Source organism: Danio aesculapii, chromosome 2, assembly GCF_903798145.1.
Source record: "Danio aesculapii chromosome 2, fDanAes4.1, whole genome shotgun sequence".
In the NCBI taxonomy this organism is placed as follows: Eukaryota; Metazoa; Chordata; class Actinopteri; order Cypriniformes; family Danionidae; genus Danio; species Danio aesculapii.
Window position 1 is genome coordinate 38,430,016 of NC_079436.1, and position 14,564 is coordinate 38,444,579.

At 40.1% G+C, this 14,564-nt stretch overlaps 1 protein-coding gene across 1 annotated transcript in view; it reads left to right on the forward strand.

The window, feature by feature from the left end:
• Window positions 1–14,564, forward strand: part of LOC130246236 (uncharacterized) — a 273,191-nt gene that overhangs the window by 249,075 nt on the left and 9,552 nt on the right. Inside the window, exons 11-12 of the mRNA XM_056479115.1 lie at window positions 217–525; window positions 12,422–12,626. Of these exons, the coding sequence (XP_056335090.1) occupies window positions 217–525; window positions 12,422–12,626 (514 nt within the window). The remainder of the gene's footprint in view (window positions 1–216; window positions 526–12,421; window positions 12,627–14,564) is intronic.

Genomic DNA, 14,564 nt, shown 5'->3' on the forward strand with positions numbered 1-14,564 from the left:
TCTCCCGACACACACAGACGAAATGTGCTCTGGCATTCATGCCGCATTTGGACTCACTGGTCTGTACAAATGTTATACGAGCGGCAATGGAATTAAAGCGCACTCGATTGAGTTCAATTAAATTAAAGTTCCATCGAGCACAATTTGATCTAAAAGCCTTCCATTTTTTTTCTCTGTGTTTCTCAATTTCTTTGCTATTATTCTCCTCTTTTCCAGGCCCTACTGCTAGCTTGGTGCTGGCATCACCTTTGCAGACTCTGTCTCGCTCTACTTCATCCTCAATCACCCTTTATGTCCCGCTGGTATTAAGAGATGGGCTTTCTGGTTTGACCAGCACGGGGACGGTGACGGTGTCTGTGTGTCCATGTCTGAGAGGAGGAGCACGGGCTGGAGAGAAGGAGAAGCAGAGTGAGGCGGAGTGGGACCGGGAGACGGTTTGTTTGCCCCAGCACTCCTCCTTACCCTCTCCTGGACTCAGTACTGCCGCCTTGCTGGCCATTTTAGCCTGTGTGGCCACTCTTTTGGGTAAGTTTAATATAACTTCCAAGTGGTAAAGGATTATGTTAGGTGTGATAATGTACAGAGAGCAATCATTTTATTTTTGAGGCTGCTCATTATCACAAAAAAAGAAATAATGATGGGGGTAATGAGGACCAAGGGTGGGATGGTGGCTTAGTGGTTAGCACTTTCGCCTGATAGCAAGATGGTTGCTGGTTTGAGTCCTGGCTGGGCCAGTTGGCGTTTCTGTGTGGAGTTTGCATGTTCTACCTGTGTTCGTGTGGGTTTCCTCCGGGTGCTCTGGTTTCCCCCACTCTCCAAAGACATGCTCTATAGGTGAATTGGATGAACTAAATTGACCATAATGTATGAGTGTGTGCGAATGTAAGCGTGTATGGGTGTTTCCCAGTACTGGGTTGCAGCTGGAACAGCATCCGCTATGTAAAACATATGCTGGAAAAGTTGGCGGTTCATTCATCTGTAGCCAGAGAAAAATGAAATGAAATGAGGACCAAGCAGAACAGATTTGGGATGAAATGTTTTTGTTATTTTAACTAAAATAAACTGATATTATATATTAGAAAACAAACCCAAATCTGTAATGTTTGAATGTTTTAAATGTTGCTTTGGCAACCAGGGGTCCATTCTTCGTACATGGATTACTCAATTAGCTAGATTTGGTTATTGACAATTTGACACAATCCAGGATCATTTCGTTCTTCAAAATTCATCCGAGAGTTGTTGTCTTGGCAACAATTCTGGAAGCTCAAACCCGCTCAGGTGCAGGCTTATTTCATATAAATAGGATTAGATCTGGTCTTTTCAAGCAAAGGTAAAACTGAAAGTATGTACCGAATGCTGATATTTTCTTACAGGAGTACAGGATTAACCTATAGGTGATATATATTTGGGAAAAAAGTAGGAAAAAAATAGTTTTAAAAATGTTTAAAAAAATGGTTTTATATACATTTATAATTTGTAATAATTAGTAATTATTGTTATTAAGTAATTAGTAATTAGTGTCATTCTCTCAGTTATGTCATTTTAAATGCAAAGATGAGATTATTTGAAGACAGCTTGACATAAACAAATACATCACAACCAGGCTTCATCTGTCATGACAACGTGACATTACCAAGACAACATAACTTGTCATAAATCTGTATAATTATAATCAGTTTTGACATTAAAACGTTTTGTTAAATGTGAACTATCAAATAATTTTTAACAGCATCATAAATATTTAATAACATTTTAATGACAAATTCATCTTGTACCACTGCAGTTGAGGTAAAAAAAAAATAAATAAATAATAAATAAATATATATATATATATATATATATATATATATATATATATATATATATATATATATATATATATATATATATGTAACCCAGTAGAATGAAGTTCTACACGTTTTAAGTTTTGAAATAATCTTAAGGTTATTTATTTATTTATTTATTTATTAGCTATCTATTTATTTATTCATTCATATTAATTCCAGAACAGAATTAAATCTAAAATGCGTTTTGCATTCATTTGTGAATATATACATCCTAATGTTGATGTGTAATGATATGTGCGTTTGTCTTTGAGAACATGATCAGATAGCAAGTTTGATCAACCTTCACTGAAATACAAGGGGTAAACAAGTTTGTTAGATGTTCCTTTATGATTGGTTTATACGTGTTTAGTCCCGCCTTCCGGTATGGAATGTGAAATGTGATTGGTTGTTTGGGAAAAAAAGGGGTTGGAGAGCCGGCAGTTTTGGAAACGGAATGAGAGACGTGCTGCGCGGCTGTATTGATTGAGAATCAATCACGGAAAAAAAAAACACGACACTGTAATGTAGATCGCGTGTGAATAACACAGTTCTGATTACTTTGAGTTTGTTTTGTGTTTGTTTTGGAGTTCGCTGTGTGGTTTTTATCAGAAAAGTTACCAGTGTCAGTTATTAATCAGTTCAGAGTGAGTAGGCATTTTTTAAATGCCTAGAGTGTTAACTGACAGTAGTAGAGTTTTAAACTGAACTTCGGAGAGGGACAGTTAAACGGAAAAGCAGGAGAAAAAGGAGGACTGTGAGCTGAGCATGCGAATACACTGAAAGAGTTTTTAAAAAAAGTTGATATCACCCCAAATAGCCGGGATATTTGGTGATTCCTCTGATTACGTGGGAGTTGCCTTTCATCAGCTGGTGATTAAAAGTGAAAGCAAGCAATTGAAAGAGATCTGCGGCAGGTGATTGCTGCTCGTTGGATCGTCATCTGGATTTGTCATCTAAAGTACTGTCATATTGACTGCTGTCAACTGGGTCGCTGTCAACTGGATCGCTGGCATCTTATTCGCTGTCATCTGGATCAAAGTCATCTGGATCTGAGGTATTTTGTTTAATTTTATTTGTGCTCAGGAGAGTGAAGAGGCCATTTTCATTTTCCCGGCCACAACGTACACTAGCAACGACACAGGCCTGCAACGGGGTGGGGTATGAGTGTGTGTGTGTGTGTGGGCCCACTGAGTTTTAATTTGTTGATGGTGATGCAGTGAGCATAAAATACTCCTGCATGTTTTACAGTGCAGTTTTATACTGTATATATTTTATATAGGTGCAATTCAGTGTGTAATTTAGTGACACAATTGTAGGTACTTTCAAAAAGAAACCTATTCTGTCACCCTTTAGTCACCTGTTGATTTATAACTTTAATTGGTCGAGTGTGTAAAGGTGGTATATTTCTATATTTGTTTAATTATTATTCTTCATCGTAAATTCCTTGTGTTGACTTATATTTGGGTCATTTTACATTCTTTCGGCTGTGCATAAATTCTATATTTTGTATTTTGTTTTACACCACGGATCTTTTCCCAATATTTATATTTCTATTCTAATTAAATTTATTATATTTTCTGATTCATCTAAGAGTTTTATTATTCACACAGTTTATTTCTGGTGATTTATTCAAACTCAGCAAACATTTATATTCTAATCTGCTTATTTACACTACATCATTGAAATATATCAGAGGGGCCTAACTTTAACATCTCTGTAGGCATTTAGTGTATTGAACCTGGAGCGCTATCTTAAACTTAATACACCTAGGTGGCGCTACATAAAAGTGGGGGCTCGTCCGGGATCTCCCTCTGATACATCAATGATAAGTGCCTAAAGAAAGAAGTGACAAGTTAAATTATCTGAATCCAAGCACCTACTGTCTTCTATTCAAAAGTGCATAAACTGTTGCTATGGCTTTGAGAAAGGACCCCAGTCTTCAAGCAGAGTTAAAAAAATGGTGTGAAGCAGCCAGTATTGATGCTACTCATTCTTTAATCCTGTTAAATGTACCTGTTTATACAGAAGTGGCAGAGATTGAAGATGTAATGGAAACTGTGAAAGCTCTGGGAAGGGTTCGAGTGAGAGACACAAGAGAAGGACCCACTGCCCAGTCTATGATGGTATTGTGTGAGTGCCGACAAGCCACTGACTCCACCCGTATTCCTCCTGAAGTGACAAAGGGAGAAAAGAGTGAGCCCTGGTCAGTTATCGTGATCCAACAAAGAGAAAGTGCCTCTAATACAGATACTGAAGGATTCTCTGAAAAGCTGACAAAGTTCCTGGTGGAGGAAGGGAAAACGTTTGGTGATGTAAAAGCTTTAATTACACCCCACAGTGCTGGTGATAGTTCTCCTGAATCAATTATACGTGCAATGGGTGAAGTACTGGAAAGGACCGTGAAGCCAACAAGAGATGGAAATGCATACCGCCGACTTCGCACATTTTCAGCTATCGTTCCGACCCCAGTTGGAGAGGAAAACATGGATAACTGGATTGATCAAGCAAGGCTCATGATAACGGAGTGTGACTGTACTGAAAAAGAAAAACGATGCAGAATCATGGAAAGCCTTAAAGGACCAGCAATGGAAATAGTGAGAGCTGTTCGTTTCTCAAATCCAGAAGCAGGTGCTTTAGAGTATGTGGAAGCATTAGAGAGTTCCTTTGGATCTTCAGAGTCTGGTGAAGATTTGTATTTTAAGTTTCGACTTATGCGTCAAAATGCAGGGGAGGCATTATCAGAGTTTCTGAGGAGGATTGACAAGGCTCTTAAAAAAGTGGTTGAAAGAGACGGCCTGTCTTTCAGAATGGTCGATAAAGTGCGAGTAGAACAACTCATTCGAGGGGCAGTGAATTCTGACCTCATGTTGCTTCAGTTGAGGCTTCGAGAACGTACAGTATGCCCACCTTCTTTCCTGAGTCTGCTGAAGGAGATACGTGAGGCAGAAGAGAGTGAAGCATCTCGCCACAGAATGTCAGCTAAAGCCAAATCCATACAGTATTGTGATGAAACCACAAGCACATCTGTCATTCAAGAACTCAAGGGAGAGATTCAAGAGCTGCGTGCACACTTACATGGTGTGATGCCCAAAACTGTTTCTACTTCTTCTTTGGTGGTTAAACCCAGAGAGAAATCTAACCTGATGGAAAAAACAGAAGATGTAGAAGAGTTAAAGAAACAAGTTCAGTACTTACAACAACAGCTGGCAGTTATGAGTGTCAGTCCTTCTCAGGGCTCACTAGATGTTACAGAACAACGACCGAAACCATCACAGTCCACTTCATCATCATTCAGCCGCAAGTCAGCCAGAACAAACGATGATTATTTCTGTTACAAATGTGGGCAAGATGGTCATATTGCGACAAAGTGTCAAGCCCCACAAAATTCAGACCAAGTAATCCAGAAGCTAATTCGTTCTTTGCGTCAAGCTAAGAGTTTGAAGTCTGAGGCTAATGAAAGCAGAAAAACCCAGAACCAAGTTTGTTTCTCCAAAAAGAGTCAGACAAACATATACAAAGCCAGCAGTCTTCCACAAGGCCTAGTTGGACCAGCATCAACAGTAGAAGTGACAATTAATGGACATTTATGTCAAGCACTGTTAGACAGTGGATCGCAGGTGACAATAGTGTTTGAAAGTTGGTACTCTAAGAATTTAGATTATGTACCGATTCAACCCTTGACTGGATTATCCATATGGGGCCTCAGTTCATCAAGTTACCCTTATAAGGGATATATAGTAGTGGATGTCACTTTCCCTTTTTCAGTCAGTGGAGTGAAGGAGCCGCTGTCCATCCTGGCTCTCGTATGTCCGGAACCTCAAGGGCCCTCCCAGTTGCCAGTCATTATTGGAACAAACGCCAGTTTCTTCCAGCGCCTTGCTACTCTCCGTCATGATGTAAAAGCTTCCAGCACTGCACAAGCTTTGAGAATTCATACTAACCTCTCTGAAATACATCTGAATCAGCAGACATGTAAAAATACCTTAATCGACCAGCCTGAGGGGAAAGTACGATGGATGGGACCTGGAAAGTGTGTAGTTCCATCTAGAGGAGAAGTATTGGCCATTTGTAAAATGGAGACTGAGAAACCCTTGAAAAAAGAAATCTTTGTGGTAGACTCACCTGAAGAGGATAATCTTCCAGCTGGTACATTCATAACTCCATTTGTGCTTCCCTCTTCCACCGTTCAAGATAACAGTGTGCAAGTGTTAGTCCATAATGAGACCTCAAAGGACATTTCAATTCCATCGGGTACAGTAATGGCCAATGTGTACCTTACCGACACACTTACTGTTGGTTCTGGAGAAAAGAGCTCTCAAGTAATTGATCCAAGCCTGTTTAAATTTGAAGAGTCATCCATCCCTGAGTTATGGGAAATGCGACTCCGTCAGAAGTTGGCAGTCAGAAGTGATGTCTTTTCTACCAATGAGTGGGATGTGGGATTAGCCAAAGGAGTTGAACATAACATAAGACTAACAGACTCCAAACCTTTCAGAGAGCGCTCCAGACGCATTGCTCCTGCGGACATCGAGGATGTGCGACGCCATATCAAAGAACTTTTAGAGGCTGGAATAATTACAGAATCAAGAAGCCAGTATGCATCGCCCATTGTAATTGCACGGAAAAAGAGTGGAGCAGTTAGGATGTGCATTGACTACAGGACTCTAAATGCTCGCACCCTCCCTGATCAGTACACTACTCCCAGGATCGATGATGCTCTGGACTGTTTGGCTGGCAGTAAGTGGTTTTCTGTGCTGGATCTTCGCAGTGGATATTATCAAATAGCCATGGCTGAGGAGGACAAAGAGAAGACAGCATTTATCTGTCCTTTAGGATTTTTCCAGTTTGAACGGATGCCTCAAGGGATTACTGGAGCTCCAGCCACATTTCAACGGCTAATGGAAAAAGCTGTTGGTGACATGCATCTTCTTCAAGTAATAGTCTACCTGGATGACATCATTGTGTTTGGGCGAACTCTTGAAGAACATGAAGAGAGACTATTAAAAGTTTTAGATCGGCTCAGAGAGTGTGGCCTCAAAGTTTCAATTGACAAATGCCAGTTTTGTCAGTCCCAAGTACGTTATGTGGGGCACATTGTGTCAGCTGCTGGAGTATCACCTGACCCAGCCAAAGTTGAGGCGGTAACCCGTTGGAAAATGCCCACTGATCTGAAGTCACTGAGATCCTTTCTCGGTTTCTGTGGATTTTACAGACGATTCATAAAAGACTACTCAGCCATTGTAAGGCCATTAACAGAGCTCACTAAAGGGTACCCACCAACATCTGGCCAAATCCGAAAGACCGCAGATGGCAGGAAATATTACAAAACGACTGAGCCCTTTGGAGAGCGTTGGGATGACACCTGTACAGCAGCATTTCGTAAGATCATTTATTGTCTCACACATGCCCCAGTACTTGCTTTTGCCGATCCTAACAAATCCTATGTTCTTCATGTGGATGCTAGCCTTAATGGTCTGGGAGCTGTTTTGAATCAGGAGCATCCTGGTGGACTTAGGCCAGTAGCCTACGCAAGCAGAAAGCTGAGTGCATCTGAGCAGCGTTACCCCATACATCAGCTGGAGTTTTTAGCACTTAAATGGGCAGTTGTGGACAAGTTCCATGATTATCTTTATGGTGCTCAGTTTGTGGTGAAAACAGACAACAATCCACTTACCTATGTGCTGTCCAGTGCCAAGTTGAGTGCGACAGGTCACCGATGGTTAGCTGCTTTAGCCACATACAACTTTAGCTTACAATACAAGCCTGGGAGTCACAACACAGATGCTGATGTATTGTCACGCTACCCCTTTGAATCAGCTATCTCAACAGAATGGAAAGAAATTCCAAAGTCAGGAGTAAAAGCTATTTGCCAGCTGGCAAGAATTAATGAAAGTGATGAGTCATCCTCCAGGCTGGTGGATCATTTATGTGTCTCTCCTCACAGTATCCCAGAAGCATTTGCTTGTCCCACTTCATTGAGTTTCAGTCCTATGGAACAGCTGACCAATGAGGAGTTAAGTAAGGCTCAAGATGAAGATCCTGTAATTGGTATAGTTAAGCGAGAATTGGAGTCTGGAAAAATACTTACTGATGCTAGGAGTTCAGATGATTCAATTTCTCTGTTACGACGGCAGGGACCCAAGTTGAAAATTGAGAATAAACTTCTGTACAGAGTCACCAACAGATCCTGCAGAAAGGAAAACATACAGCTTGTCTTACCCTCAAGGTATTGGTCCCATGTACTGTGCTCCTTGCATGATGACTCGGGTCATTTGGGGGTAGAGAGAACAACTGAACTACTGAGAGATCGATTCTATTGGCCCCGAATGTCTAGCTATGTGGAGCAGTATGTTAAGAATTGTGGGCGATGTGTAATGAGAAAAACATTACCTAAGAAGGCTGCCCCACTGAACCACCTAACCAGCAATGGGCCATTTGACTTAGTGTGTATTGACTTCTTATCTATTGAGCCTGACTCCAGAGGTCTCAGCAATGTTCTGGTTGTAACCGACCACTTCACTCGCTACGCACAAGCATTTGTAACCAAAGATCAGAAAGCGCTAACTGTGGCCAAGATACTGTGCGACAAATTTTTTGTTCACTATGGCTTACCCACCCGTATCCACTCAGATCAGGGAAGAGACTTTGAGAGTGGTCTCATAAAAGAAATGCTTAGCATGCTCGGTATAAGAAAATCCAGAACGTCACCCTATCATCCACAAGGAGACCCTCAGCCAGAAAGATTCAACCGAACACTGCTGTCCATGCTCGGTACTCTGAATCCAATGGAGAAACACAGATGGAGTCAGCACATCAACCGATTAGTACACGCTTACAACTGTACTAAGAATGATGCAACTGGATATTCCCCGTACTATCTTCTATTCGGAAGAGAGGCTCGTCTGCCAGTGGATGTGTGTTTTGGAACTTCACCTGATGGAAAAGGAGCTGGTAGCCATCGACAATATGTGGAAAGAATGAAGTCAGAGTTACAACAAGCATATCAGTTGGCAACTGAAACTGCACAGAAAAGTCAGCAGAGAAACAAACGATTGTATGACAAGCACATAAAACACCAGACACTGGCTGTAGGAGATCGTGTGCTGACAAGAAATCTGGGTTTGATAGGAAAGAACAAACTTGGTGACAAGTGGAATTCTGTTCCTTACCTGATAGTTGAAAAGTTGAAGAACTTACCTGTATACCGCTTAAAACCTGAATCTGGAATGGGAAGTGTGAGGACTCTTCACAGAGACCATCTCTTACCTGTTGGGGATGATGTGAGATTGTCTGATTCAGGAAAATTCCAAAATACAGCTGCTCCAACAGAGATCAGGACAGAATCTGTGGGGAGAAAATATGGAAGAGGATTAAAGGAAATAAATCAGAACATGACAGGAAGTGGATTGAGAAATGACTCGGACAGTGAAGAGGATGACTTGTGGTATTACTACCCAGATAGGGTCGATGAAACTCAAAAGTATGTAACACAGGAGGAATCTTCAGTAGATGAGAGAACAGTTAACCATCAGGATGAATTGGATAGACCCGCTGCAGAGATAGATGACACATCATTCACTGACCAGGGCCATGAAGCAGTATTGGAGCAGACTCCTGAGGAACTTGGAGATCCTGCTCTAGAAGGGGGAGATCCTGGAACAGCCAATACTACTAGAGAGGTAGTAGAGCCTGTTCATGTGCGACCTAAGAGAAGCACAAGACCTATAGACAGATTGAGCTATGATTGTCTGGGGAGACCCACTAACAAGTCTTTAACCTTAGTTCACAAAGGAATGGTTGTAAAAGTACAAGGTGGTGACAGTTCACCAAAGTTTTGTAATACAGTGTGGTGCCACCCTATGGCACAGTGTACTCATTGTGTTCAAGTAAGAAATTGTGCTGAGCCTGAGATAACTGTTAAAGTTTAATGAGGTAATCTCATGAGGACATGAGATGTTTAGAAGGGGGAGCGTGTAACCCAGTAGAATGAAGTTCTACACGTTTTAAGTTTTGAAATAATCTTAAGGTTATTTATTTATTTATTTATTTATTAGCTATCTATTTATTTATTCATTCATATTAATTCCAGAACAGAATTAAATCTAAAATGCGTTTTGCATTCATTTGTGAATATATACATCCTAATGTTGATGTGTAATGATATGTGCGTTTGTCTTTGAGAACATGATCAGATAGCAAGTTTGATCAACCTTCACTGAAATACAAGGGGTAAACAAGTTTGTTAGATGTTCCTTTATGATTGGTTTATACGTGTTTAGTCCCGCCTTCCGGTATGGAATGTGAAATGTGATTGGTTGTTTGGGAAAAAAAGGGGTTGGAGAGCCGGCAGTTTTGGAAACGGAATGAGAGACGTGCTGCGCGGCTGTATTGATTGAGAATCAATCACGGAAAAAAAAAAACACGACACTGTAATGTAGATCGCGTGTGAATAACACAGTTCTGATTACTTTGAGTTTGTTTTGTGTTTGTTTTGGAGTTCGCTGTGTGGTTTTTATCAGAAAAGTTACCAGTGTCAGTTATTAATCAGTTCAGAGTGAGTAGGCATTTTTTAAATGCCTAGAGTGTTAACTGACAGTAGTAGAGTTTTAAACTGAACTTCGGAGAGGGACAGTTAAACGGAAAAGCAGGAGAAAAAGGAGGACTGTGAGCTGAGCATGCGAATACACTGAAAGAGTTTTTAAAAAAAGTTGATATCACCCCAAATAGCCGGGATATTTGGTGATTCCTCTGATTACGTGGGAGTTGCCTTTCATCAGCTGGTGATTAAAAGTGAAAGCAAGCAATTGAAAGAGATCTGCGGCAGGTGATTGCTGCTCGTTGGATCGTCATCTGGATTTGTCATCTAAAGTACTGTCATATTGACTGCTGTCAACTGGGTCGCTGTCAACTGGATCGCTGGCATCTTATTCGCTGTCATCTGGATCAAAGTCATCTGGATCTGAGGTATTTTGTTTAATTTTATTTGTGCTCAGGAGAGTGAAGAGGCCATTTTCATTTTCCCGGCCACAACGTACACTAGCAACGACACAGGCCTGCAACGGGGTGGGGTATGAGTGTGTGTGTGTGTGTGGGCCCACTGAGTTTTAATTTGTTGATGGTGATGCAGTGAGCATAAAATACTCCTGCATGTTTTACAGTGCAGTTTTATACTGTATATATTTTATATAGGTGCAATTCAGTGTGTAATTTAGTGACACAATTGTAGGTACTTTCAAAAAGAAACCTATTCTGTCACCCTTTAGTCACCTGTTGATTTATAACTTTAATTGGTCGAGTGTGTAAAGGTGGTATATTTCTATATTTGTTTAATTATTATTCTTCATCGTAAATTCCTTGTGTTGACTTATATTTGGGTCATTTTACATTCTTTCGGCTGTGCATAAATTCTATATTTTGTATTTTGTTTTACACCACGGATCTTTTCCCAATATTTATATTTCTATTCTAATTAAATTTATTATATTTTCTGATTCATCTAAGAGTTTTATTATTCACACAGTTTATTTCTGGTGATTTATTCAAACTCAGCAAACATTTATATTCTAATCTGCTTATTTACACTACATCATTGAAATATATCAGAGGGGCCTAACTTTAACATCTCTGTAGGCATTTAGTGTATTGAACCTGGAGCGCTATCTTAAACTTAATACACCTAGGTGGCGCTACATATATATATATATATATATATATATATATATATATATATATATATATATAGGGGGTTCAAGCCTCGGCTGGACTAGTTGACGTTTCTGTGTGGGGTTTGCATGTTCTCCCTGCGTTCTCGTGGGTTTCCTCCGGGTGCTCCGGTTTCCCCCACTGTCCAAAGACATGCAGTACAGATGAATTGGGTTGGCTAAATTGTCCGTAGTGTATGTGTGTATGTATGAGTGTATGGATGTTTCCCAGAGATGGGCTGAGGCTGGAAGTGCATCCGCTGCGTAAAAGTGTGCTGGATAAGTTGGCGGTTCATTCCGCTGTGGCGACCCCGGATTAATAAAGGACTAAGAATGAATATATATTAATGACGCTGTCATAAAATTCATGTAAAGTGTTAACATTACTGTAAAAAAAACTATAAGTTCAAAAAACACAGTTCAGCCACATTTATTAAACAATATTATTACTAACATTATCAACACTAAAGTAATATTAATTCTTAAATACTTATTATTGCTTAAATATACAAAAAAATCATCAAAAACCTGGAAGATGGTGACTCTCTGATTTGAGATGAGAAAAATTGATGATCATTCTATAAAACAGCTCTAAAATTGTATAAAATGTCAGACCGCTAGACACATTGACTGACCAATCAGATTGCAGTATTTTCCCCAGAGCTGCTGTGTAATGAATATAATTATTGTTATTTATTATAATTATTATTCAGTCTGTGCAAGAGTTAGTTTTCCAGCTGCCCTAATGTGTCTATTGAGTATCTGTCATTCTGCAGCACCCTGTTTTATTGCAAAAATTTGTCAACCAGCACAAACACACACATACTGCTTTTTTTAATATAAATGGCCTCATCAAACACTCACTCTTTTCCTCTGTGTTTCTCCTCTCCGTAGCTGTCAGTGCTCTGTCTTTGTCTCTGCGCCGGCAGAAACGGGACTCACTCTCACCTTTAGAAGAGGATGATGTTAGAGAGAACATCATCACATATGACGATGAAGGCGGTGGTGAGGCGGACACGGCTGCGTTTGATATCACAGCTCTTCAGAGTGCCCCGCACAGCACACGCAGAGGGTATCGCACGCTGGACAGCAGGAACATGTGAGTGTTTAAACTCTGATCAAACACTTTGTACAGTCTGGTACAGCAATGGAAAAACTTCATCTGTACTTTGAAGAAAAAATAAATAAATTCATTACATTTAAATAGCACTTTTCTGGGCACTCAACGTGCTTTACACAATGGGGGAACTCCTCATCCACCACCAGTGTGCAGCATCCACCTGGATGACATGACGGCAGCTATTTTGCGCCAGACACCACACAGCTGATTGGTGGAGAGGAGACAGAGTGATGAAGCCAATTATGATATGAGGATGATTAGGAGGCCATGATGGACAGATTTGGCCAGGATGCAGGGGTTAAACCCCTACTTTTTTTCAAAGGACATCCTGGGATTTTTAATGATCACAGAGAGTCAGGACCTCGGTTTAACATCTCATCCAAACGACGGCGCTCACTGAGCAGTATAGAGTCCCCATTACTATACTGGGGCATTAGGACCCCCACAGACCGCAGTTTGGGCACCCCCTGCTGGCCTCACTAACACCACACCGGCAACAACCTAGCTTTCCCATGTGGTCTCCCATCCAGGTACTGACTGGGCGCAGCCCTGCTTAGCTTCAGTGGGCGATCATGTGAGAGTTGCAAAGAGCTAGCTGCTGGCTGATGTTTTGGGTTTTCTTCAAGCGGAACACACAAAGAGTTGTGACTTTGTTTCCAATATGCATGTGGCTGGATGAAGATTTAAAGGGATAAAAAATAAATAATATTTACTCACTATTTACTCCCCCTCAAGTGGTTCCAAACCACTGTGGTTCCAAGTTTATTTTATTTTATTTTGTTTAACACAAACAAGATATTTTGAAGAAAGCTGAAAACCTGTAACCCTTGACTTCCATAAAAAAAACAAAACAAATGGAAGTCAATGGTTAAGGGTTTCAAACTTTCTACAAAATATCTTCTTTTGTGTTTTACATAAGAATTATACTCAAAAAGGTTTGAAATAAGTATGATGACAGAATACTTTTTTTACAGCAAACTATGCCTTTATTGTGGGAAATTAGATAAAACAGAGATACAAATACAATATTTGAATAAATAGGTTCCTTTTACCTGATCTGTGTTTTGTTTTTTGTTGTTATGAACTTATTTTAAGCTTTAATTTTCACATTGTCTTTATCTTTTAAAGTACTGCAACATCGCTTTAAACTGAGCTGTAAGCGGCTCACAGGAAATGAATATAGAAGAAGGCCTAAAGAGCATTCGCTCCCTGCAGGCCACACCATCTGACTCAGACACCTATGGTTTTATCACATTTATCACATCACCTCTCTAGAGGTTGCCACCAAACTTGAGAACAACAAAATTAAAACATAATTATGAAGTCCTATTTAAAACTTAACTAAAGCAAATGGCTACAAATGCATGTGCTTTTGTATGTGCTATTGCAGAGGTGAATAATTAATGTGAATAACAACTTTTAAAGTTCAGTCTGTTTTGAAATGTATTGGCTACAATACATTTCGGTTCATGATATAGGGCTCTTATTTTATCGATCTAGGTGCAAAATCTAAAGCGCATGGTGCAAAAGCATTAAGAGCATGTCAGAATCCACTTTTGCTATTTAAAGGATGAAAAAAATACGGTTTGTGCCACGGTGCATGGTCTAACAGAGTTGTGCTTATTCTCTTAATGAGTTATAGGTGTGTTATAACTGAGTTATATGCCACAGCGCATTTGCCTTGTACATGGTGGACTTTGTAAGTGGAAAAACTGAATAGAAAAACTGAATGCTTCACCAGCGAGAATACAGTTTAAACACCATCTACAGCGAGATTAAAGAATGAGCCTTCTCCATTCGGCCTCTCTACTTTCTCTTTACTTCTTTACTTTCATGGATAAGGAAACAGTGTTGTACGCACTACACTGCAGACATCCATCAGCCTATATATTTAAATTTCGTTTGCTAAGCACAAAG